Below are 27,336 nucleotides of genomic sequence, written 5' to 3'. Positions count from 1 at the left end.
TTCATAGATAGATCTTGTGTCTAATTATCGTTTGTATTTGGACATCTTAAGAAGAGCAGTAAATAAATTGAGAAGTCAGCAGAATTTATAAAATTGGAGGTAATTTTAGAGTAGAAACTTAATTTGGGGGGGAATTGGATCAAAGTGCTTAGTCTCCTTAAAATACTGAATCTAACCCTTATCAGAAGATCGGTTTTGGGTGGAGGAAGGGGAAAGAAGTTTGCTGGAAAAAAATAAAAGAACCTTTTTGGTTAGGTGTTGTTTGCCTTTTGGCGCAGACGTTAGTGATAAGCAGTAGTGGGATCCGAAGCTTGTTTGATTGTCTTTGACAAAGACGGCTCTGGTTTCCAGTTAAGCAGCAACCTAATCAGCTTATACTCTTGTGCAAAACTGGTTTTTATTTAGTACAATGTATGAAGTTAAACCCGAGGTATAAGGAAAGTTGAAAAACTGCATTAAGCGCTCTATCGAAACATACTTATGAGTCTTTTCTAATTCCTAGGAGGACACCACGAAAATTTGGCTCTAGCCGATGTAAAAGAAAAAATTTTAAGCCCACGCCGATCAGTCCTGGACATTTAGAGGACTTTTTGCCTTTTAAAATTTGAGCAAAGGAGCTTTTAAAAAACCATGGCAGACGTGGATCCAGATACATTGCTGGAATGGCTACAGATGGGACAGGGAGATGAAAGGGACATGCAACTAATAGCCCTTGAACAGCTATGCATGCTGCTTTTGATGTCTGACAACGTGGATCGTTGTTTTGAAACGTAAGTACATCCCTTCATCATCTTCCTTTGGGGTTGCTGTAGGGACATCTACATAACATGTTTTCAACCATTTGCTGATTTCAGTTTGTGTAGAATTTTGTTTAGTGAGTTTTAAAACTATCTTTTAAAAAGTTCTTGCAGTTTTCCATTTACACTTCTCTGAGAAATAAAAATTGGTAGGTGAACTAACTCCAGTAATGATAATTGTGATGACACAAATGCATGTTTATTGAATGAATAGGAATTAGTAGGGAATACTAATTTTAACCCATAGCTTGATTGATTCAATTTCAAAACATGTTATGAGCTGGGAGAATACAAATACTTCTTTAAAGGTGGTTATTTCTGTATCAAGTAATTGGCTTGAAATTGACATGAAAATGCAGATGATAATGAACATATGTTCCCAACTGCCCTTTGTTCATTGGTATTAAGTTTTAGGACACTGTACCTTTTTTTGGGGTTGGGGGGCGGTGGGGCAGTGCCACATGGCTTGCGGGATCTTAGTTCCCCCACCAGGGACTGAACCCAGGCTACTGCAGTGAAAGTGCTGAGTCCTAACCACTGGACCTTCAGGGAATTCCCTGTACTTTGTTAAGCAAATCATTGCTTTGTAAATTTCAGTTTGGAGAGGGTATAAATTGGATGTTAACCATGTAGCATACTTTTCGGAATAATAGAAACAGACTTTGATGTTTGGAGAGTTTAAGCTGTTTTATTCAGAGGTTGTGTAGAATTTGTGCAAAAATGTAAAGGAATCAGTACTAGACTGGCCATTAATGCCATGTTTTTCCTCTTATGTGATACTTGCCCAGTTAGATTAACTGTTCTTCTGAATGCTGAACAGGTTTGGTTTTCATTGTTTATTTTACATTTATATTTACAATTTTGAATTCCGGTGATAAGTAAATGAAAACTCAGATGCTTCTATATTTGTTCTAATGCCATTTTGAAGTAATTAGTAGAAAATGTTTGAGATGTTGACATAAAATTTGGTATAATTATCTTAATTTCTTTGAGGTGAGAATAAAGCCTGAATTACTAAATTGACAAAGCATTTTTAATCGTCTTCATTTTTGAATGATTAATGAAGATGAATTAATAAATGAATAGTTAATAATTCTTAGTTGTAAATCCCATTGAGACAGTACTATTATGATAAAAATCCTTATGAACAAAGTTCCCAAATCACAGTCTGTTAGTGACTCCTTTATTTCAAGTAGTTATTGTTATTGGCAAACTTTGAGAACATAATAATTTTGCTGTTCTGTTAACACTTGTTTTGGTCAGATTCATAGAAAAGTGAAATAGGTTTTTGAACATTCATAGATTTCATTAGAGGGTTTTCATTGACCTGAGAATTACTTTTGGTATTTTAAAAAGTAAGTCATACCTACCAGTCAAATCAACTATCATGTCTTCCATTAAGTAGTAACATATAGTAGAGATGTTTGTAATGGCATTTTTTAGAAGTGTTATTATATTGAAACAATTTTAAAGGAAATTTTAATTTATTAAAAAAATTTTTTACTTTATAAATTTATTTATTTATTTTATTTTTGGCTGCGTTGGGTCTTCGTTGCTGTGCATGGGCTTTCTCTGGTTGCGGCGAGCGGGGGCTACTCTTCGTTGCATGGAGGTACCATGGATGATTCAGGTTACAATGGATGATGATGCCATTCAGTGAGAGAGAATACTGGAAGAGGACCATGTTTTTGTTTTTTGTTTTTGGTTTTTTTTTGCCACGCCTCATGGCTTGTGGGATCTTAGTTCCCCAACCAGGGATTGAACCTGGGCCCCTGAAGTGAAAGCGCCAAGTCCTAACCACTGGACTGCCAAGGAAATCCCATGTTTTGAGGGGCTGAGATCATGAGTGTGGATGTGGCTAGATTCTCATATCTGCTTTGCATTTATTGTGTTGCATTATGTCGTTTTGACTGAAATATATGAAAAAAACCCCATCCCCCCATAGATGTAGCTGGAAAAGGGAGGAATGTTGTAATGATTTTTTGTGTGTAATTATGGATATTCTTCTTTGATATCATACCTAAACTGGGGAGGGGGGAGTGATAGTTTCTTTTTTTTTTTTTTTTTTTTAGATTTTAATTAATTATTTATTTTTTAATTTTTGGCTGTGTTAGGTCTTCGTTTCTGTGGGAGGGCTTTCTCTAGTTGCGACGAGCGGGGGCCACTCTTCATCGCGGTGCGCAGGCCTCTCACTGTCGTGACCTCTCTTGTTGCGGAGCACAAGCTCCAGACGCGCAGGCTCAGTAGCTGTGGCTCACGGGCCCAGTTGCTCCGCGGCATGTGGGATCTTCCCAGACCAGGGCTCGAACCCGTGCCCTGCATTGGCAGGCAGACTCTCAACCACTGCGCCACCAGGGAAGCCCTTTTTTTTTTAATTAATTTTTATTGGAGTATAGTTGCTTTACAATGTTGTGTTAGTTTCTGCTGTACAGCAGAGTGAGTCAGCTATACGTCCCCTCCTTTTTGGATTTCCTTCCCATTTGGGTCACCACAGAGCATTGAGTAGAGTTCCCTGTGCTATACAGTAGTTTCTCATTAGTTATCTATTTTATGCATAGTAGTGTATAGGCAAGTGATAGTTTCTGAAGGGTTAGTTATAATGTGGGTTCTGAAATCATATCAGTGAACTTGTCATACTCTTGTACATTAAAATCTGTTGGTCTCTCTGGTACTTTGAGTGGGTTTTTTTTTTTTAATATTTATTTATTTATTCTTTTGGCTGTGCTGGGTCTTAGTTGTGGCACGCAGGATCTTTAGTTGCGGCATGTGGGATCTAGTTCCCTAACCAGGGATCGAACCCAGGCCTCCTGCATTGGGAGCACGGAGCCTTAGCCACTGGACTACCAGGGAAGTTCCTGAGTGGGTTTTTTTAAACCCATGTTTAAGTTTGAAAGATCATGCACTGGTCATGTGAAAAGTATTGGTCTACTGAGTTATACAGATATTCCTAATGTTGCCATATGTCATTCTACAGTATCACAAACTAACATTTGTTATTATGACTACTAATCTCATCAGAAAGGTCTTTAAATATTGGGACGCTCTGTCAAGCTCCTGGTGGCAGGTACAAGTTGTGATTTTTGCTTGAAAGCTTGAATGTTATCATTGGCAACAAATACTGTCAGTTGTTTTTCCTTGAAGTGAAAAGCTTACTTGGTTAATTTTTGAGAAAATGTTTGCCAGATATCCAAGTCTGAATAACCACAATTTGCCTGAAGTTCTTTCAAGTAAAAATGATGTTGCATGAAAAAAAGTGGCTAGTTCAGCTCTCCAGCAGTCGTACAAGTACTCTTACTATGCAGGAGTGCTTTATGCTTACTTTCCATTTCCTTAAGTAGGATATTAAAAAGATATGTATTCAAGGGTTGAGGTTCAGTAAAATAAATAATTTTTCCCTGCATGCTAGAGCTTGGCAGTGAAGACTACCATACCATTACTAGTGGTACAGTTTAGTGCCGCTGCCTTGATTCATGCTAAAGCACCAGCAGTTTTATCCACCATTGCTTTTGCATCATTAGTGCACGTCAACACAGGGAAGAGAGTGATTAAAGAAGAGAAAGAACATTTATGTTGAATACTAGTGAGAGGTCAAGTAGGGTGAAGACTAAAAGGTGTCCTTTGGATTTAGCAACATTCTCAAGATCATTGATCTTTTTTTTTTTTAATAAATTTATTTGTTTTATTTATTTATTTTTGGCTGCGTTGGGTCTTCATTGCTGTACGCAGGCTTTCTCTAGTTGTGGTGAGCGGGGGCCACTCTTCGTTGCAGTGTGCGGGCTTCTCATTGCGGTGGCTTCTCTTGTTGCGGAGCACAGGCTTTAGAGCGCAGATTCAGTAGTTGTGGTGTACGGGCTTAGTTGCTCCACGGCGTGTGGGATCTTCCCGGACCAGGGCTTGAACCCGTGTCCCCTGCATCGGCAGGTGGATTCTTAACCACTGTGCCTCCAGGGAAGTCCCAAGATCATTGATCTTAATGAGAGCTGAGTGGAGTGGCTTGAGGGCCAGATTTGAATGAGTTGACGAAAGAAATGGAGACAGCGAGTGTGGAAAAATTATTGAGAAGTTGTATTATAATGGGAGTGTGGGGCTTTTTCTTTTAGAGGTCAAAGAGTTAGGAGAGAGAATGGATAATTCATAGTATAAGGATTCTGAGAAACTGGGAGTAATGTGCATAATGTGAATCACCTGGGGATCTTGTTAACATTGCAAATTCTGATCCAGTTGGTATGGTGTGGTGCCCGATATTCTGCATTCCTAGTATGCTCTCAGATAATGCTGAAGTTGTTGGTTGGAAAATCCCACCTTGAGTATCGAAGCTCTGGTCCACTGGTGGAGAGATAGATTTAAGGTAGTGTGTTCCTTGTTGTAACACAGGAAAGAGGGAGATGTTTTAGGTTTGATGGTAAAAAGTTGAAGGAATTTCTGTCTGATGACGTCTGTTTTCTCCCTGAAGTCGGAGATTGAAAAGAATGGTAATATCTAGGATTGGTATGGGGAGATGATTATGTTCATGCAGTGCTAGTGGCTTCATAGCAGATATCCCCACCTATATGCTAACTATACGCAGAGTTACAGTCTTAAAATATTTTTATGGTCTTTTTTTCCCCAGCTTTATTGAGGTATAATTGACTATAGTCTAAAAATACTGATTTGACTGTATTATTCCTCTTTACAAAATCTTTTGTGTTCTTCACCTAGTGAATAAAATTTAAATGCCTTCAAAGACCTCTGCTGCATCTCATGCATACATACTACTATTATTTTTGTTTTTCCATTGCTAAGTATAGTGCTGGTGTACAGTAGCTAATATCCAGATATTGAACAGATTGAAGAAATTCTTTATATTGTGCCTGTTTTCCATAGTCCTTAAAATGCTTATAGAAAGTACTTTTGGAGTCAAACTGGTTGAGTCTGCTGGAGGAAGAGCATCGTGTTCTTCTCTATAGGAGAAACAGTGATTGCATCAATATGTATTGATGTTTTCTCTACCCACTTCCATTAATGTACCTGCCTTTTCCGTATTTTTTTCTACCCAGTGTCAGAGTAATAGGGAAGTGAAATTACTTTTTTTTATCGGTTCTGCAGCCGAGCCTTCCCTGCACAGAGAATGTTCATTGTATCAAACACATATAATCCTGAAAAGTTAGATAAGTGAATTTCTGTAAACAGAGCAGCTGTATATGTGCTTTTCAGTGGACAGCAGAGAGAAGTGCTGGAAAATGAGAAGCATGCTCTGTCAGGGTTCTTAACCTTGTGCTCTAGGGGGCTCATAGACAATGAGCTTCAGTGAGCTTTCATTTTGTTTTCAAAGTGTCTGTCACCTTAAAAATGTAAAAAACAAAACACTCTTCTAGTTTACAGCAATATATATGTATACTTTGCATAGTACTTGTTGACCGTGTCATTAGATCTTTGAATGCCTCAGAGCCCAGCACTGTCATTCTCATCTTTGTATCCTACCCCCAACACTTAGCACAGTGTTTGGCACCAAAAGGCATTCAGTAAGGGACTTCCCTGGCGGTCCAGTAGTTGAGACTCCAGGGGACATGGTAGGTTCGATCCCTGGTTGGAGAACTAAGATCCCACATGCCGCAGAGTGCGGCCAAAAAAACCCAAAAACAAACAAAACAAAAGGCATTCAATAAATATTTGTTGAACGAATTGTAGTCAGTTTTGTGTATGTATTTTAATTGGAGAAAAACAAGTCTACATATTGGAATTTGACTTACTCCTTTTTCTTTGAGAGGGACGGCTGTAATTTTTAACCGTATGCCAAGAGTTATTGTAAGTTAAGCAATACAGAGTCAAGGCTGGGGGCAGGGGCAAGAATGAATAAAAAATAAAATGGATCAAAAGATGTTATTTATTATCTTCAAGAAACAAAATTTATTAATTTTTACAGTTAAAATTTTTCGTTTTTTTTTTTTTAGTAAATGAAGTGCTCAATTTAGGGACTATATTCAGTAAAATATCACCACTATAGATAACTTCCTTTGTCTAAAAATAGTTAAATTTCTTTATATTGTAAATCTTCTGAAATCTTGGTCCAAGACATAGTCTGGAAAAAGCATATGGTAGTAATAGTATAGAAACGATTACAGTTCCTAAGGGAAATTCTTTCTCTTTGTAACCTCATGAAACTTTTTTTGCTCTTGTTTTAAGTTACTTATCTCTGCTTCCATTAGGGAAAGATTCTTTCATCATTGCAGGTAGCATTTTGGAAACTATTGCTTAAATTGGAGTCATCTGAACATTCTACGTAATCTCATTTGTGTGGTTAACTGATCTGACAGTAGTTCTGTAGAGATTGAGTGATCTTTAAGTTTCCTAATTAGGACACCTTTGGGTCTATAAATTGGTATTATAGTATAGTACTGGATTTAATATGTAAAAATAGTTTCTACCTATGATGTAAGAGGTAAATATTTAGCAAGTTTAAAAGTTTTAATAACCCTTTAATTGTGATGCATCTATTTGTGCCATAGACGTGTTCTTTTAGCACTATTCAGGGAGGACTGTGATTATTGTATGTGTGCTATTTAATTTTGTCTTAAATTTATTTAAATTACATATGGATTTTGGCAAATGCATACAGTTGTGTAACTACCGCCACAACTGAAATTCAGAACAGTTCCATCATTCCCCAAAATTCTTTAGAGTTCTCCCTTTGAAGTTAAACCCTCCCCCAACCCCAGTGCCTGGCAACCAGTGGTCTTTTCTCTGTTGCTATAGTTTTGACTTTTCCAGAATGTCATATAAATGGAATCATATATACAGTGTGTAGCCTTTTGAGTTTTCTTGTAGTATATTACATTTGAGAGTCATCTATGTGTGTATAACAGTGCTGTCCCTTTAATTGCTAAGTAGTATTTCATTTTATGGATGTACCGCAGATGGTTTATCCATTCACCTCTCGAAAGACACTTGGGTTTTTCTAGTTTTGGTGATTATAACCAAAGTTGCTATAAACATTAGCATACAGATTTCTGTGTAAATTTGAGTTTTTATTTCTTCTACAGTTCTTACAGATAAATCTGACAAGATGTAGAAACTGATGAACTGATTTCAAAATTCATTTGAAAATGCAAAGGACCTAGCTAGCCAAAACATAAAGTATAAGGTTGGAGGACTAATACTACTGTATTTCAGTTCTTATTATGCAGCTGCAGTAGTCTAAACAGTGTAGTATTGGTATAAAGGTAAATGGATCAATGAAATAGAATAGAGAGTTCAGAAATAGACTCACACATACCTAGACAACTTATTTCAACGAAGGTGCAAAGACAGTTCAGTGGAAAAAGGATATTTTTTTATGCTGCTGGAACAACTGGGTATCTATATGGAAAAAAGAAAAAAATTAACCTTTACCTATACCCCACACCATATACAAAAATAAGTTCAAAAGGAATCACAGACATGAACATAAAACCTAAAACTATAAAACCTCTAGAAGAAAACATAAGAGAAATCCTTTGTGACCCTAGGTTAAGCAAATATTCTTTTTTGTTGTTTTTTAATTATTTATTTATTTATTTTTGGCTGTGTTGGGTCTTCGTTTCTGTGCAAGGGCTTTCTCCAGTTGCGGCGAGCAGGGGCCACTCTTCATCACGGTGCACGGGCCTCTCACTGTCGCGGCCTCTCGTTGCGAAGCACAGGCTCCAGACGCGCAGGCTCAGTAGTTGTGGCTCACGGGCCCAGTTGCTCCGCAGCATGTGGGATCTTCCCAGACCAGGGCTCGAACCCGTGTCCCCTGCATTGGCAGGTAGACCCTCAACCACTGCGCCACCAGGGAAGCCCTAAGCAAATATTCTTAAATAAACACCAAAAGCACAATCCAGAAGAGAATAAATTGATATGTTTGAAGGTTTTTTTTTTTAATTAATTAATTAATTTATTTTAAAAATGTATTTATTTTTGGCTGCATTGGGTCTTCATTGCCACGTGTGGGCTTCCTCTAGTTGCAGTGAGTGGGGGCCACTGTTTGTGGCGGTACACGGGCTTCTCATTGTGGTGGCTTCTCCTGTTGCAGAGCATGGGCTCTAGGCGTGTGGGCTTCAGTAGTTGTGGCATGTGGGCTCAGTAGTTGTGGCTCTCAGGCTCTAGAGCGCAGGCTCAGTAGTTGTGGCACACGGGCTTAGTTGCTCCGCAGCATGTGGGATCTTCCAGGACCAGGGATCGAACCTGTGTCCCCTGCATTGACAGGTGGATTCTTAACCACTGTGCTACCAGGGAAGTCCGTGTCTGAAGGTTTTTACTAAATTCAATTTCTGTAATAGAAGACTGCTCAGGTTACTTAATTTTTCTTGAGTGAATTGTAGTATGTCTTTCAAGGAGTTGGTCTATTTAATATAAATGAAAATTTATGGGCATAGTGTTGTTTGTAGTATGCTTTTTTATCCTTTGAATGTTTATATGGTCTGCAGTGATAATTCTCTTTTTCTTTTTTTTTTTTCACACACACACACACTGTATTTTATTTTTACAAGAGATAAATAAACTGACAACAAGCATTGTAAGTGGATGACCACAACAAAAGCAACAGTGATTGCAATTACCAAACACGAAACACACTCATACTATGTCATAATATTGACATTCAGTCCAGTAATCCTCCACTGTAACAGCTCCTTTACTTTGCAGTGAAAATTGATTTGTATATTTTTTGCCTCTGAGTCCTTGTGGGATTTTTTTTTTTTTATTCAAACAGAAAGTCACAAAAATTATAATCATCCTCATCAGTTCACTCAGTCCCATGTAATTAATTTTTTTTTTATCTTGATCTTTTGTTAGCACTTTTATGAATTCATCAGTTTTCCATTAGAGTTCTGAAAATGCTTATTCATTCAGTTCAGCAGTATAGTCAGTTACCAGAAACCTGTACTTGTCAGAATCTTTTCCATGAATTCCTTGAAGATGAAACCCTTTTATAGGAACATTTTTGCAAAAGCATCAGAGTACACCCAGAACTGTCTGTAAATGATAATTCTCATCCTGATATTGGTAATTTTTATATTTTGGTCCATCTGGCTAGAGATTTATCAATTTTATTTTTTCGAAGAATCGGCTTTTGGTTTCATTCCTTTTTTTCTATTTTTCTGTTTTAAGTTTCATTGATTTCTGCTCTTTATTATTTCCTTCTGGGTTGTTTTGGGGTTTAATTTGCTCTTTTTTTCTAGTTTCTTAGGTAGAAGCTGAGATTTGAGACCCTTTCTAATATAAGAATTTAATACTATAAATTTTTCTTTTATGTTTTCATTGATGTTGTATATTCATTTTCACTTGGTTCAAAATATTTTAAAATTTTCTTTGAAACTTTCTTTTTTACCCTTGGGTTATATAGAAGTATGTTGCTTAATTTTCAGATATTTGGGGATTTCCCACATATTTTTGTGTTATTATTGTGGTCAGAGGACACACTTAATATCATTTCAGTTATTTTAGATTTATTAAGGTTTGCTTTATGGCCCACAGTATGGTCTACTTTTGGTAAATGGTCCATATGCACTTGAGAAGAATATATATTCTTCTGTTGTTGGGTAGAATGTTCTACAAGTGTCAAATTAGGTAAAGTTGATTGACAGTGTTGTTCAGTCTATATCCTTGTTGATTTCCGTCTGTTTTATAGGTTACTGAGAGAGGCGTGTTGAAGTCTCCAGGTGTAGTTATAGATTTATCTATTTAGCTTCAGTTCTCTCCATTTTTGCTTCATGTATTTTGAAGCCCTGTTAGATGTCTTTAAGATTGTTAAGTTTTCTTGATAAAGCGACCCTTCTATCATTATGTAATGTCCCTATTTATCTCTGGTAGTTTTCCTTGTTCTGAAGTGTACTTTGACATAAATATAGCTACCCCAGCTTTTCTTTTTTTTTGAAATTTAATTGTTTTATTTATTTTTTGGTTGTGTTGGGTCTTCGTTGCTGCACACGGGCTTTCTCTAGTTGTGGCGAGCGGGGGCTACTCTTCGTTGCAGTGCACAGGCCTCTCATCATGGTGGCTTCTCTTGTGGCAGAGCATGGGCTCCAGGCACATAGGCTTCAGTAGTTATGGTGCACAGGCTCAGTAGTTGTGGCTTGCGGGCTCTAGAGCGCAGGCTCAGTAGTTGTGGTGCACGGGCTTAGTTGCTCCGTGGCATGTGGGATCCTCCCGGACCAGGGCTCGAACCTATGTCCCCTGCATTGGCAGGCGGGTTCCTAACCACTGCTCCACCAGGGAAGCCCCAGCTTTTCTTTTGATAGTGTTTGTTTGCTATATCTTTTTCCACTTTTTTGTTTTAACCAGTCTGTAGCGTGAGTTTCTTGTAGACAGTATGCAGTTGGCTTGTGTTTTTTAATCCAGCCTGACAATCTTTGTTCCTAATTGGTGAGTTTAGACCACTTACATTTAATGTAGTTTTTGGTATGTTTACATACGTTTCTAACATTTTTTTTTTTTTTTGTTTCTAACATTTTATTTGGCTTTTTTGTTGTTCTTTTTGTGTGTCTTTGTTTTTTCTTTCCTGCCTTTTGAATTACTTGAATATTTTTGTAGCATTCTATTTTAATTTACCTATAGTTTTTTTGACTCTGTCTCTTTGTATTTTTTAGTGGTTGCTCTAGGGATTGCAGTTAACTCAGAGTTAACGTTTAACCATTTAAAGTGAAATGATGAAGCCTTACAACTATGTAGATTCCTTTATCCCTGTGTTATAGTTGTCATATGTATTGTCTACATATGTTGAAAATCTCAAGATACAATGTTGTAATTTTTGCTTTCAGCAGTTTAATAGGGGAAGAATAATCTCTTATATTTACCCAGATATTTATCATTTCTGTTGTTCTTCCTTCATTCCTGAAGTTCCATGTATCTCTCTGGTGTCATTTCCTTTCATCTTGAAGAACTTTCTTTAGCATTTCTTTTAGGAGAAGTCTTTTGGTGGTGAGTTCTCTTAGTTTTCCTTCATCTGAGAATGTCTTTATTTTACTTTCATGCTGTGAAGATATTTTTGCTGGATATAGAATTATGTGGTGCCAGTTCTTTTCAGCATTTTAAATATGTTGTTCCACTATCTTCTGGCTTTTATGGTTTCTGATGAGAAATCTGCATTCATTCTAATCTTTGTTTCTTTGTGTTTTTCTTCTTTCTGCTTTCAAGATCTTTTTTTCTCTACCTTTGATTTTTTGCAGTTTGATTATGATTTGTCTGTACATGGTTGTCTTTGAATTTGTCTTATTTCAGGTTTAATGAGCTTCTTGAATCTGTATGTCTTTCACCAAATACGGAAAGTTTCTTCAAATCTGTATTCTGTACCAATTTTTTTCTCATTCTGGGACTGCAGTGGCACAAATGTTACTTTTTGATATGCTCCCTCAGATCCCTAAGACTCTGTTCCCCTTTTTACCCCCAGTTTTTTCCCTGTGTTCTTCAGACTGGATAATTTTTGTCGATCTGTTTTCAGATTCACAGACTCTTTATCTGTCATCTTCATTCTGCTCTTGAGCCCATCCAGTGAAGTGTTCTTTTCCCCACAAACTGTTTTTTCATTTCTAAAATTTTCATTTGATTCCTTTCATACTTTGTATTTTTCTGTTGAAGACTTCTGTTTCCAATCATTTCAAGAATGTTCACATTCAGTAATGTTCATGGAGTATAGTTATAATAGCTGATTTAGAGTCCTCTCTGATAATTTTAACAACTAGGTTGTCTCAGGCTTATATGTGTTGACTGTCTTCTTTCTTGAATTGGATAGATCATATTGTATTGATTTTTTGTGTGTTTCAGGTTGTTTTGGATTTTATCCTAGACATTTGGAATATTATATTGTTAGACTCTGGGTTTTATAAAAATCCTCTGGAGAATGTTGATTTTTTTGTTTTCTTTTGCATGCAGTCAACCTGGTTAAATTTAGACTGCAAGCTCTGTCTTGCTCTCTGTGGGTGGTGGTTCCAATGTCAGTGGTTTCAAAGCCTTTGTTATGGTGTTTGGGTCTACTTTGTGCATGTGTCACTCAGAGTTTAGTCTGGGACTTGGGTGGTGGATTATGTCAGTGCAGTTGTCAAAGTGTTTGCTATTGTTTTGTTTTTTTGCTATTGTTTTTTATCTTTGTCTTCCATATATACAGTTCAGAGGTGAGCTCAGAACTTGTGTCAGGGATGATTTTTCTAGCTCCTTCTTCTCTGAGATTTCCCCATCTTTCAGCTACCAGGAACCCTTTTTACTAGTGTTCTAGCTAGAAAACTGGGGATCTCTTGAAGTTTTCATCACATTTCCCCCACTCCCCACCCAACCTTCAACCCCCTTGTACTGTCATATACTTTCTGGGACTGGAACTGCCCTCAGTGTGAAAGTAGTAAGAGAAGAGACAGAAAAAAAAAATAGCATGATTCCTTTCATGCTCTTTTGGCTATAGGGGCTCCTTTTCTTAGTTCCCAGTTCTCCCAGGGCCTTAGATGCTTGTGCTACCTCTACTGCACTGTGCATGTATCACTCAGAGTTTTGTTTGGGGCTTTCACCTGGGTCTGGCCTTGAGGCCAGACTGGGAGGAAGATACCCCAGGAATTTCTCTTCATACCCTCTGGCTCACAGAGGCCACTTTTCTTGGTCCTCTCAGAGTTCTTTTGTACCCCCCTGCTACATGGTTTCGGGAGTTGGCCTGTCCAGGGATCAAAGCTGGAAAAGAAAGGAGGAAAGGAAAAAAGCCCTTGAAACTCACTTCCATCATGGGTCATTACGTTTTGACTTCCTTCCCCAATCCATCTGCTGTTGTCTAGCTTACTTCGGTTAACAGATTTTAAGTTTATTTTTGGGAGTTATGAAATAGGTTTGTTTCAGAAATTTAGAAAAGTCAGAAATCTGGAGAATGAAAATTATAATTGCACCATCTAGAAATAAGCCATTTTAACTTTTTGCTCTAGTTTCTTTGCATAGTTTTATATGATAACCACCATAATGGATATATTTTTCCCTTTTTCTTTCTTTAATTAATTAATTAATTTATTTATTTATTTTCGGCTGTGTTGGGTCTTCGTTGCTGTGTGTGGGCTTTCTCTAGTTGTGGCAAGCAGGACTACTATTCGCTGTGGTGCACGGGCTTCTCATTGCAGTGGCTTCTCTTGTTGCAGAGCACGGGCTCTAGGCGTGTGGGCTTCAGTAGTTGTGGCATGCGGGCTTAGTAGTTGTGGCACATGGGCTTAGTTGCTCCGCGGCATGTGGAATCTTCCCGGACCAGGGCTCAAACCTGTGTCCCCAGCATTGGCAGGCGATTCTTAACTACTGCACCACCAGGGAAGTCCCCCTTTTCTTTATGTATTTGTATCATTAGTTCTTAGTAAACAGCTTTAAAAAACCTGCGTAATCTGCCATACGGATGTGTCATATGCTTAATTATACCCTTGTTATTAGATATATAGGTTATGCAACAATGAGCATCTTTGTACACACATTTTTGCCTGATGGTATGTTTTTTTGAACTGCTGACTTCAAAATTACATGTAAGAGGAAACCAAAGTTTCCTTATCTGCTTGAATTAATATTTAATTGTTTTTAGAAGTCTGACAAAATATGTTCATATATAATTACCTTCTCATGAGTAATTTCAAAGTGGAACTGCTATTGGTAGTGGACCTTGTGGTTTTTGATTGTTTTGAACTTTACAGTTGATTGCAGGAGAATCTAATTGAAGATAATGTTACAAGTTTTTATTCCCTGGAGGAATGAATGAGTAGGTTAGTGAATTTTGATTTTTTTAAATAAATTTATGTATGTATGTATGTATGTATTTATTTTTGGCTGCGTTGGGTCTTCATTGCTGCACGTGGGCTTTCTTTAGTTGCGTCGAGCGGGGGCTGCTCTTCGTTTTGGTGTGTGGGCTTCTCATGGCGGTGGCTTCTCTTGTTGCGGAGCACGGGCTCTAGGTGTGCGGGCTTCAGTGGTTGTGGCTCATGGGCTCTAGAGCCCAGGCTCAGTAGTTGTGGCGCACGGGCTTAGTTGCTCTGCGGCATGTGGGATCTTCCCGGACTAGGGCTCGAACCCATGTCCCCTGCATTGGCAGGAGGGTTCTTAACCACTGCACCACCAGGGAAGCCCCTGATTTTTATCTTTTAAGAGAAATCAGAATGGAAATTTTATAAATTTATTTATTTTATTTATTTTTGGCTGCGTTGGGTCTTCGTTGCTGCATGCGAGCTTTCTCTAGTTGCGGCGAGTGGGGGCTACTCTTCGTTGTAGTGCACGGGCTTCTCATTGCAGTGGCTTCTCTTGTTGTGGAGCATGGGCTCTAGGCGCGCGGGCTTCAGTAGTTGTGGCTTGCAGGCTCTGAGCGCAGGCTCAGTAGTTGTGGTGCATGGGCTTATCTGCTCTGCAGCGTGTGGGATCTTCCTGGACCAGGGCTCAAACATGTGTCCCCTGCATTGGCAGGCAGACTCTCAACCACTGTTACACCAGGGAAGTCCCCCGGAATGGAAATTTTAAAATAATGTTAATATATACCCAGTTTGGTAGTTTAATTTATTTATTTATTTTGTATCTGCCTTAAGTACATGTTCATACAGAAATAAAGTCTGTATTGGAAATACAGAAATAAAATGTGAGTGTTGAATTTTGGGGGGGGCTTATTTATGACTTTTGCTGTTCTAATTAGAGATTTTGTATATCCTGAAGTATTTGTCTGTGTATATGTATATGTATACATCTTTAGATTATTTTTGTTTTCTTGGTGGAGGTTTGAATATTCTGTGTTTCATTTTTAAAGTTTATTAAATTCTGTCACAGCCAGCCAAATTTTATGAAATAAAGTTTTTTTTAATATTTATCAATTTAGCACAAATGTAAAGGTAATATCATTTTTAGTGGCCTATGAGTGGGGTAATAGGTACTCTAAAATGCTTCTGATGGGAGTATACAGTGGTATAGCCTCTTTAGAAGTCAGTTTGATAATATCTGTCAAACCAAAAAATGTACTCACAGAAATACCTCTGAAGGGACTTCCCTGGTGGCGCAGTGGTTAAGAATTCACCTGCCAATGCAGGGGACATGGGTTCAAGCCCTGGTCCGGGAAGATCCCGCATGCTGCAGAGCAACTAAGCCTGTGCGCCACAACTACTGAGCTTGTGCTCTAGAGCCCGCGAGCCACAACTATTGAGCCCACGTGCCACAACTACTGAAGCCCGCGTGCCTAGAGCCTATGCTCCGCAACAAAGAGAAGCCACCACAATGGAGAGCCCGTGCACCGCAACAAAGAGTAGCCCCCGCTCGCTGCAACTAGAGAAAGCCCGCACACAGCAATGAAGACCCAATGCAGCCAAAAAAATTAAATTAAATTAAAATAAATAAATTAATTAATTAAAGAAATACTCAGAATCTTTCCTTCATAAATACTGGTACAGGTGTGCAAAGATATACTTCCAATATTGTTCACTGCAGGACTGCTTCAAGTAGTAAAAAACCTGGAAACCATCTAAATGGTTAACAGTGTATGGCTATTCATTATATTGACTATTATGTAGACATTAGAAAGATTGAACTAGACCTAGTCATATTAATGTGGGAAGGTGGTCACAACATATTGATTAAAGAAATGAGCAAGTTATAGGATGGTATTTGTAGTATGATCCTACTTGTAAATAACAAAAGCTTGATGACCAGGCACTGGAATCATCTGATGACTTGTTCTCTCACATGCACTTGAATACTGGCTTTTAGTTGCATTTGTTAGAACATCTCCTGGCCTTGCAGTGTGGCTGATTGGGCTTCCTTACAGCATGGTGGTTGTGTTCTAAGAGCAAGAGTCCTAAGAGAATCCAGTAGAATTGACTTAGTGTTCGAAGTCACAAAGTGATAACTTTCACTGTAATCATAAACCTGCCTGGGAACATAGACCCTCTCAGTAGAAAGAGTATCAAAGTCACCTTGTAAAAAAGAATTTATGGATATGTGGGATGGGAAATAATGTGGATATCATTGGAAAATACAATCTGCCACAGTATATAATTCTTCAAGCCTCCATCCTTTGCATATACTATTCTCCTTACTTAGAAGACAGGAGCTTGTCTGCTTGGTAAACTTCTACCCTATGGTTTATGGAGCATCTTTTATGTGCTAAACACTATATTTTATATACTTTATACCAAGTTCTTACAGTAACTCTTCAAGGCAGAGAATACCTTGATTTAACTCAAACTTTTTCCTTTTTTTGTGAGGTCTTTCTTTCCCCAAATCCCCTGAGCTGAGCTTTCCCTCTCAGACCTTTTTTTTTTTAATTGAAGTATAGTTGATATGCAATATTACATAATTTATCAGTGTACAACATAGGGATTCACAATTTTAAAGGTTATACTCAATTTATAGTTACTGTAAAATATTGGCTATGTTCCCTGTGCTGTACAATATATAGCCTTGTAGCTTATTTATGTTACACATTGTAGTTTGTACCTCTTAATCCCCTATCCCTATCTTGCCCCTTTCCCCTTCCTTCTCCCAACTGGTAACTACTAATTTGTTCTCTATATCTGTGAGTCTCTTTCTTTTTTGTTAGATTTACTAGTTTGTTTTATTTTTTAGATCCCACGTATAAGTGGTATAATACAGTATTTGTGTTTCTCTGGCTTATTTCACTTAGCATAATACCCTGCAAGTCCATCCATTTTATTGCAAATGGCAAAATTTCATTCTTTTTTTATGGTGAGTAGTATTCCATTGTGTGTGTGTGTGTGTGTGTGTGTGTGTGTGTGTATTACATGTTCTTTATCCTTTTTTCTGTTGATGGACACTCCAGTTGCTTCCATATCTTGGCAGTTGTAAATAATGCTGCTGTGAACATTGGGGCACATGTATCTTTTCAAATTACTTTTTTTGTTTTTGTTTTGCATGTATACCCAGCCAGGTGTGGAAATTGCTGGGTTACATGGTAGTTCTATCTTTAGATTTCTGAGAAACCTTTATACTGTTTTCCACAGTGACTGCACCAATTTACATTCCTACCAACAATGTTCAAGTGTCCCCTTTTCTCCACATCCTCACCAACATTTGTTATTTGTGTTCTTTTTGATGATAGCCATTCTGACAGGTGTGAGGTGATATCTCATTGTGGTTGATTAGCATTTCTCTGGTGATTAATGATGTTGAGCATCTTGTCATGTGCTTGTTGACCATCTACATGCCCTCTTTGGAAAAATGTCTGTTCATGTCTTCTGCCCATATTTTTAATCAGGTTGGGTTTTTTTGTTTTTTTAAAATTTTTTATTTAATTATTTTTGGCTGCGTTGGGTCTTCATTGCTGCCCGTGGGCTTTCTCTAGTTGCGGCGAGCGGGGGCTTCTCTTGCTGTGGAGCATGTGCTCTAGGTGTGCAGTCTTCAGTAGTTGCAGCATGCAGGCGTCATTAGTTGTGGCACTCGGGCTTAGTTGCTCCGAGGCATGTGGGATCTTCCCCGACCAGGGTCGAATCCATGTCCCCTGCATTAGCAGGCGGATTCTTAACCACTGTGCCACCAGGGAAGTCCCAATCAGGTTGGTTTTTATTTGGATGTTGAGTTGTATGAGCTGTTTATATATTTTGGATATTAAACTACCCCCCCCCCAAACTTTTAATGAAACTGCTTCTTTCAGGTTTTTATTACAGCACTTGTTATATTTATTTTTACTTACTTAAATTATATTTCTCTCTATTAAACTGAATTTTTTGAAACTGGGATTATTTTCATGTATTCATTTATCAAATATTTGAGTGTCCACTAGATAACAAGTACTGGACTTGGTTGTAGGAGAACAGAGATAGATAAGGTACAGACCTTGCTATCAGGTAGCTCATGTTTTCATGGATGAGACAGATAAATGGGAAAATATAGTTTGACAGATGCTTCTGATAGATGGGTTTCACTGAATGTTCTGAAACCACCCAAGAGGAACATAACTGAGAATGCGTGGTGAGGTTTGTCTAAGGCAGGCTTCCTAGAGGAGGTACTCTCTGACCTGAGTGTTCCTAACATTTTTTAAATTTAATTTTAAAAGTTTCCTTGAAAAAGGAATACAAGTGAAACAGAGAAGAAGGGGATAAATGTTTCTTGCAGAGGGGACCTGTTCAAGGCCACGAGGATCTGGAAAGTCTAGTGAGAGATTCTAGTTGGAATTCAATTAAGATATTAAACAGATTTAGGAGGTAGAACCATCAAGATTAGGTGTTGATTTTTGTATTTTAGAAACAGGAGTTTGGAAGAATTTTATGATTTTTACTTGAGTGACTGGTTGGATGGCAGGTTAGAGAATAAATAGTATGGTTTTTGGTAGGGAAACTTTGTTTAGTTTTGGCAGGTTGTGTTTGATGGTTCCTGAAACATCTCTAGGTATGACAGGTGAGTAAAGGAGGCAGTTGGGTCTGTAATTCTGGGCTTCAAGAGAGCAGTTTAGACTAGAGTCTAGATTTGGTGTTTTGCTTTCTATGGGAAATGAGAGATAAAAGTGGATTCACTTTTTTGTGTTGTGGGAAGGTGTGGGGCAGGGGAAGGAGACCTGATGGGGGTTGGGCTAGGATGAAGGCATGTGTGTGGAGGGGTGGAGACATAGTAGTGAGGGGTTGGGCATGGGGGTGGAGAGGCAGATCAGTTGGGGAGCTGATGGAATTCTTTTTTGTTTGGTTTCTCTTTCCATAAGCAAAAAAGTTCTTATTTTTTCTTGGTATCATTCATTCAACAAATAAAACTTGAGTATCTTCCCATATGCAGAGAACCCTGTTGGGTGCTGTGTGAAATACATCTCTGTTCCTGAGGAGCTTACAGATTTTTAGGAGAGAGTTACAGTGGACAACAAAAAATGAAATATAAATATAAATTGTCAAAGTAAATTAAGACAAAAAACAGGAGTCCTGTTTTGAGTAGTTAGGAAAGGTAAGCCTGAAGCTGAGGAGGTAACATTTAGGCTGACAGAAGGATGGCAAAGAACCGGCCATGGGAAGAGTTGGAAAAGCATTTTAGGCAGAGGGGTCAGCACACACATTAGCATCTTTATGTGTCTTTATCTTTCTATCAGTCTGTAGAAAACCATGAGTTCATACCAATACCCCCAGTTCCAGTCTAACACCTCTGGGTTCATTCTAGTTTTCTCTTTTCTATGTTTCCAACTCCAGTCCAGTAAGATATTTGGCTCCCATTATCCTCAGTATATTTATTGATTTGATCACTTCCCTTGTCTGTGTCAGTTGCCCATCACTGAGGCGTTCCCCTGCATAGATGCCCTCTTTATGTTGCTCATGCTCTTACACCTTAGTCCAGACTGATCTCCTTCTCCCTCTAGAAATACTTTCCTCAACACTAGTGCTAAACCTGTCTCTTATGTGGATGTCTAAGTGGCTATTTCAGTAGTTCAGACAAGAGTTTGAAGTTAGCTTAGATTACATTTGTAAAAGAAGATGTGGAGAGAAGTGGACAGATTTACGATATATTTTAGAGGGAAAATTGGCGGGATTTAACTAATGGATTGGATGTGTAATGTGAGGAAAATGTGGGGGGAAACTGAGGATGATTCTCAGATTTCTGGGTTTCTGGATGGTTGTGATATTTACAAAGGCAGTGGTTTGGAGGTGGAGGCACATTTGTTTTGAATATGCTCACTTTACGATGCCTGTGATAATTCTAAATGGAGATAGTGATAGTGATTTAGTTGGTCTGGGGTAGAGATAACATTTTGGGAGTTTTCGTGGTAAGTGGGTGAGATTTATAGCTATGGTGTATGAACAAAGGGAATAGATGAGATGAGCTAGAGAAGAGAAGGGAGTTTAGGACTGAGGCTAGAATGGAAAACTAAGGGAGTAACTAAGCCAAGAGAAAATTGAAGAAAAGGTGTGAGATACTCGTTGCAGACACTGGAAGAAATGTAGCAGAATTACTGGGCATTGTGTTTATTTAATATTGGTGATCACAGATTTATAATGAGTTTTCTTGATTATGTAAATTAGTTTTTTAGTTAATCTCTGTTGACATGGATACAGACCTGGGAAAGTTGTGGCTGTGGTTGTAGCCCAGGACGAAGGGCAAGGAACGCGAGGGTCTTGTTCCTAGAAGATAGGCAAGTGCTTCCTGAATAGCCATGAAGCTCAAGTTGGATTTAAAGGCCCAGTTGAAGTATCTATCAACACAGGGTTTCTTTGGAAATGATTCTAGGAAATTGTTACTAACCAACAAGTGAAAAGACAGTTTTAAGGTCTTATAAATGTTTATATCACAGTGACTGTCTTAAAGCAGGTTATCCAGAAGAGTATGTTAAGCAACAACACTTGTTAGTAATTTGTTTTAGTTGCAATATGAACTTTCAAGTAATATAACTATAGTTCTTTCAATTATTCTGTACTTTTCAGAATTCATTAATTACTATTGACATGTTTTTCTCTACTTTTTTTGCTCAATTTATAGTTAATTTGTATTGTTGAGATGTTTGTAAATTGCTTTGGTTCTAAATTGAAAAATTAGTGAATATGCCTAAAATACCTTCTCATGGTTTAAAAAGTAACTCAAGAGCTAGAAAAACAAAAATTTTTTCCTGTCTAATAGCCAAAAGTTACAACAGATGTTTTGTACCATACCTTTAAAAAGTTCACAAAGCAGGTTTTCATTATACCTGACATAAAATAAGCTCTTTTAAAATATGTATGCAGGATATTTTTGTTTTTCTCTTAGAAATAAAATTGATCACAGTTAACAGCTGAGAACCTATGTTTAGAACTTTCTGTGTGGTTTTTTTTTTTAATTGGCCCCTGAGCCATACTTGTTCAGGAGATTTGTCACATTTTAGGGAACACAGCAGGGATCATAGTTATTCCCCAAATAAGCAGATACCACATTTCCCCATGAATTATAGATAGTTATACTGAACATTTCTCTTAAATTTTGTGTTTTGATGTCCAGTTTTTGTACTGTGTAAGATAGATGGATATTTTCTTATTTTTAATATAAATCATATGGTAGATCCATTCTTGTCATTTCATGTGAGGACTGTCAACTTAAAAATTTTTTTTTTTTTTTTTTTAATTTATTTATTTATGGCTGTGTTGGGTCTTCGTTTCTGTGCGAGGGCTTCCCCTAGCTGTGGCAAGCGTGGGCCACTCTTCATCGCGGTGCGCGGGCCTCTCACTGTCGCGGCCTCTCCCGTTGCGGAGCTCAGGCTCCAGACGCGCAGGCTCAGTAGTTGTGGCTCACGGGCCTAGTTGCTCCGCGGCATGCGGGATCTTCCCAGACCAGGGCTCGCACCCGTGTCCCCTGCACTGGCAGGCAGATTCTCAACCACTGCGCCACCAGGGAAGCCCCAACTTAAAAATTTTATTCTTTTTTCAAAAGCTACTGTTTTCTAAGGCAAAAAACATTATTTTAAAGAGTGTGTTGTTCCTCAGTAGTATTAACACTTTTACAATCTTGTCTCTTTGGTTTACTACATATGCCAATGTAGAGAGCAGCAAAAATACTTTAAGATTCTGATATGCTAGTCAGTCTTCTGATCTTACCTGAGAACTATCAAACTATCTCCATAACCTAATCTTAAAGCATTTCCTCCTCAGAAAAATTATTAGTGACTATGTGACCTAGGTTGCCAGTGATGCTGGCTAATAAAAACCACTTGTGTTTAATCAGTGACTGGTCAGTCACTGAATGCAAGAGGTCTTCTAAAATCTTTGATAATATTCCTGCTGCTGGACCCCTTAAGTGAACATCATTCAAGCAGATAATAAAGGTAAGAGTTACTTTGACGTTCATACATGACAGATATTTTTTAAAAGCTACTAAAGATATGTGCACACTAAAAATTGGAGGAAAAATAATTCCACCGAAACGTTGAGAGTCCAGCAAGCCCTTCTGTATCCCTCCACATATCCTCTGTATCTGTACCATTTAATATAAGGAACTTGAACATCCACAGATTTTGCTATCCACAGGGGGCCCTGAAATCTTTCCTCCTTGAACACCGAGGGATGACTATAGTGCCTTTTGTGTTATCTGTAGCTCATTTAAAGTTTAGTCTGTGCAGATAAGTTAAAGTATTTGAAGGCATGTAACTGAGATCTCTACTAAATTAAATTATGGTCTTTTATAATTTAAGTGTTGATAAAATATTGATTAAAAAATGCAAAATGTTCTTTTGATAAAACTGTCATGCAGGTTTATATAGCAGGTATTAGCTATTCATAGGAGGGAAGGGGAGCTAACGTTAATTAGTTTAATATGGTGCCAAGGTACTGAGCTAAGTGTTTAATGTATATAATTTCATTTAATCTTCATAACATCCATATAAAGTAGATATTGTTTAGATACTATCTTTGCTTTACAAATCAGGACCAGAAATGCTACATAGCTGTTGTTCTATGTATTACTCTGGTCTGTTAAACCCCAAATCAGCATTTGTTCCCATACAACATGAATTGAACAATGTCCCTGGCATTCAGGAACTCTTAATGTAAATAAGGAAATAAAATGATACATTAAACAGTGTGGGAACTGTTTTTATGAGGCTTTAGGAACATGAAAGTACCACCTGACTATTTGGGGAGGTTAGGGAAGGTTTTACAGGGTTGATGTTTGAGCTGAGTATTGAATAGGAATTTTTTTTGAACATGGTTTCATGTTAATTCTGCTACTTTAAACTGTTTACAACTTTATATTTTCAGCAATGATGAAATTAGCCTGTGAGTATTATTATGGAAGCAAAAGCAATATGAGAAATATTACCTAATATATATGCAGAAGCAGTATTGAGCATGATGTATTATGATATAGTTTTTATTATCTGTTACTTTGGTGACTTTTTGATGTTAAGAATTTAGTAATCCTAGGTGAAATATGATTTCTTTCACTACAGATGTCCTCCTCGCACTTTCTTACCAGCCCTCTGCAAAATTTTTCTTGACGAAAGTGCTCCAGACAATGTGCTAGAGGTGACAGCCCGTGCCATAACATACTACCTGGACGTATCTGCAGAATGCACTCGAAGGATTGTTGGGGTAGATGGAGCTATAAAAGCACTTTGCAATCGTTTGGTTGTAGTCGAACTTAACAACAGGACAAGCAGAGACTTAGCTGAACAATGTGTAAAGGTAAGTCTTAATTATTTATTGGCCCATTTGAAGATCACTTAGAGAGTAAAAAATATATTTTGAAAAAAAAAAATTCTTTCCGTGGTTGAAAACAATGGAAGTCACAGTCCTTATGTACCAAAGGAGATCCCATATGGCTTGGGAAAAGAAATCTTATCTTTGAAGGAAAATTGTAGGTCACTGATAATGCTTTTGTGTGTTGCCTCAGTGCTCTTTGGTTTCTGGTAGCCACTAACACTTTGAGATAGGTTATTTCTGTTCTTATCCAAAATGATTTTGTATGCATGCAGTAACAACAGGAACCATGACAACTAACACTGACCACCAGGGCTAGGCATTATTTTAAACACTTACATATATTAACTCTCATTTAATCTTCATGACAACTCTGTATGAGGTAGGTGCCACTAATATCATCACTTCTGTTTTATAGGTGAAAAAAATTTAAGCATACCAAGATTAAGTAACTTGCTTGGGATGATGCAAGTAGTTAGTGGCAGAGAGCCAAGATTCAAAGATTAGGAATTTGAAGATCAGGAAGTCTGGTTCTAGGGCCCATGAATTTAATTGTTTTGCTATACTCCTGTTAGAGTTAGCGGTTTTGTTTTATTCCTGATGGGACTAATTATAAACTTTATGTTACTCTAAAAGCATCAGTACTGGTGAGTAGTTTATTGGAAGTACTTGGTGAACACATTTAGATTTTATGTGATTCTCTTTTTTGATTCCTGTTTCATTCTTTTTATGATTCTTGCTGCTCTAGGTCAGCAATTTTCAAACTTTCTGTCTCAGGATCCCTTTACAAGTCTTAAATTATTGAGGACCCGCAAAGAGCCTTTGTTTATGAAGGTTCTATTTATATTTACCATATAAGATATTAAAACTGAGAATTTAAAAATATTTATTCATTTATCATAAAATAACAAACTCATTATGTGTTAACATACATTACATTTTTAATGAAAATCACTATATCCTGAACAAAGAGAAAATTAGTGAGAAGAGTAACATTGTTAAGTCTCGTTTGAAATGTGTGGTTTAATAGAAGACAGCTGGGTCCTAATATCTGCTTCTGCATTCAGCCTGTTGCTATATCACACTTCATATAACTTTTAGAAAATGCTGCCTTACGTTCCTGAGAGAATAGGAAAGAAAAAGACAATTAACTGTTATAGTATTATTATAAAAAAAGTTATAACTTCAAGGACCACTGGAAATGTCTTCCCCATGCTTTGAGAGTTGTTTTTGTACGTGTTAATATCTTGACTTTCTGCCTCTGTGTTTATAGATTTATTTCTGTCTATGGCCTCAGAGGAAGAGGTATTCGTTTTTCTGTTCAGAGCTTTTCCCCCTCTTATTCTCTTGATCACATCACTTCATTTTTCTTCCAGGACTGGGGTTTTACGCCATTGCATTTATTCACTGACCTATATTTTCAAACTCTTTCTTGTCTGTTAACACCCTGCTCTCCCTTTCTCTGTTTCCTTTGCAGATTATTCTTATTTAATTCATTCTTCAATGGTAGTATTTCCTAAGGTCCTGTTTTTAGCTTCTTAAATCTGTATAAACTTTGCCTAGACAATTTCATCTGTGAGCATCAATACCATTCATATATAAATATATGCCCTTCACATCTTTATCTCTAGAACTGACCTCTCTCTTGAGTTCTAGACTCCATATTCAAAGGCCTGTTGGACATATTCAACTGGATGTTTGAATTCATTGTCTTTGATTACAGATAAACTCCTCTCTTGATAAGTGACATCAACTTGTAGCCAGTCGCTTAAGACAGAAACCTGTGCTTTGGGGCTTCCCTGGTGGCGCAGTGGTTGAGAATCTGCCTGCCAATGCAGGGGACACGGGTTCGAGCCCTGGTCTGGGAAGATCCCACATGCCACGGAGCAACTAGGCCCGTGAGCCACAACTACTGAGCCTGCGCGTCTGGAGCCTGTGCTCCGCAACAAGAGAGGCCGCGATAATGAGAGGCCCGCGCACCGCGATGAAGAGTGGCCCCCACTTGCCGCAACTAGAGAAAGCCCTCGCACAGAAACGAAGACCCAGCACAGCCATAAATAAAATTAATTAATTAATTTAAATAAATAAATTTAAAAAAAAAAAAAAAAAAAAAAAAAGAAACCTGTGCTTTATCTTTTATTTCCTTTTTTCCACTCCACACGTGTAATTAATGATCAAGTGCTTTTCTGGTTTATTTCCTCTTGTTTGTCCCTGCTGTTATTGCCTTAGTTAAGCCCTCATCCTTTCATGAATATTAATGATTGAATTTTTGCATTTGCCTCTACACTCTCCCTGTACCCTGCTTCCCACAGATGTTAACTGGAAATCTGATCATATTATTTCCCGCTTAAAACATTTTTCTTGCTTACAGAATAAAGTCTAAATTTCTGGTATGCCTGTAAGACCTGTGGACCCTGTTAACTCTTTAGTTGTACCTGAATGCATTAAACATCAATATAATTTAGAAAATAAAAGTGATTTTTAATGTCTTAATATTCATAGAGTAAGTGTGAGGATGATGAATAATGTAATAGCTGGCGTTTATTGAATTTTTTAATGTCTAGGACCTTTATAAACTTTTGCTAAATTACTTGTAGTTCTTAGCTTGCCATGCAGGTTTCACCGCCTAAACCTGTGCTGTCCAATATGGTAGCTATATGTGACTACTGAACACTTCAGATGTGGCTACCCCAAATTAAGGTGTGTTATAAGTATAAAATATACATGGGATTTTGAAGACTTATTACATAAAAGATACCAATAATTTTTATATTGATTACATGTTGAAATAATGACACTTTGGATATATTGGGCTAAATAAAATATGTTAAAATTAATTTCTTCTGTTTTGCTTCACTTTTTTTTTAACAAAAGTTTATTCTTTTTTTTGTTTTTTAATATTTATTTATTTATTTTTATTTGGTTGAGCCAGGTCTTAGTTTCAGCAGGCGGGCTGCTTAATTGTGGCTCACTGGCTCCTTAGTTGTGGCATGTGAACTCTTAGTTGCAGCATGCATGTGGGATCTAGTTCCCTGACCAGGGATCGAACCCGGGCCCCCTGCATTGGGAGTGCGGAGTCTTAACCACCGCGCCACCAGGGAAGTCCTGAAAAGTTTATTCTTAAAGGTACAACAGGCTCCAAGTCAACACTTCATTCTAGCTGTAGGTAGCAGGGAATCCAGATGTTTAAATGAGAATGGAATTAAGGATCACCATTGCCTCAGGCACAAGGAACAGTTTTTTGCCAGATTTCTTAATTCCACCTGTGGCCAGGGGGCCCTTCCCCATGGCCTTTGCTTTTAGCTCCTTGAGTTTCTTCTGCAGCTCTTTCTGTTTCTGCTTGAATGCCTTATCTTCCTTGGCCACCTTCTGGGCTGCTTCAGGGACTACTTCTTGCCATCTTCACAGCCGGACACAGCTTCTGTGCCCCCTTTCTCAGACCCTGCCCTTTTTAAAATGTGGCTCCTAACCAATTTGGAGGG

General features: G+C 37.8%; 2 protein-coding genes across 6 annotated transcripts in view; one reads left to right on the top strand and one right to left on the bottom strand.

Annotated features, from left to right (window-relative positions):
• The window catches only part of HECTD1 (HECT domain E3 ubiquitin protein ligase 1), a 91,843-nt gene that overhangs the window by 1,535 nt on the left and 62,972 nt on the right, over positions 1-27,336 (top strand). For all 5 annotated transcript variants that reach the window (XM_059914035.1, XM_059914034.1, XM_059914036.1 and 2 more), the window contains exons 2-3: positions 503-770; positions 23,605-23,839. In XM_059914035.1, the coding sequence (XP_059770018.1) occupies positions 631-770; positions 23,605-23,839 (375 nt within the window). In that variant the 5' untranslated portion in view covers positions 503-630. The remainder of the gene's footprint in view (positions 1-502; positions 771-23,604; positions 23,840-27,336) is intronic.
• LOC132360827 (translation machinery-associated protein 7-like) lies at positions 27,041-27,297 on the bottom strand (the record flags this gene model as incomplete). The annotated part of the gene is given in 2 exon segments (XM_059915907.1): positions 27,041-27,219; positions 27,222-27,297. Coding segments are annotated over 2 exon segments (255 nt in total), but the record flags the coding sequence as incomplete, so codon positions are not given.

This window comes from Balaenoptera ricei, chromosome 2, assembly GCF_028023285.1.
Source record: "Balaenoptera ricei isolate mBalRic1 chromosome 2, mBalRic1.hap2, whole genome shotgun sequence".
In the NCBI taxonomy this organism is placed as follows: Eukaryota; Metazoa; Chordata; class Mammalia; order Artiodactyla; family Balaenopteridae; genus Balaenoptera; species Balaenoptera ricei.
The sequence above is the reverse complement of the archived record's forward strand: the minus strand, read 5'-3'. Positions and strand labels throughout refer to the sequence as shown.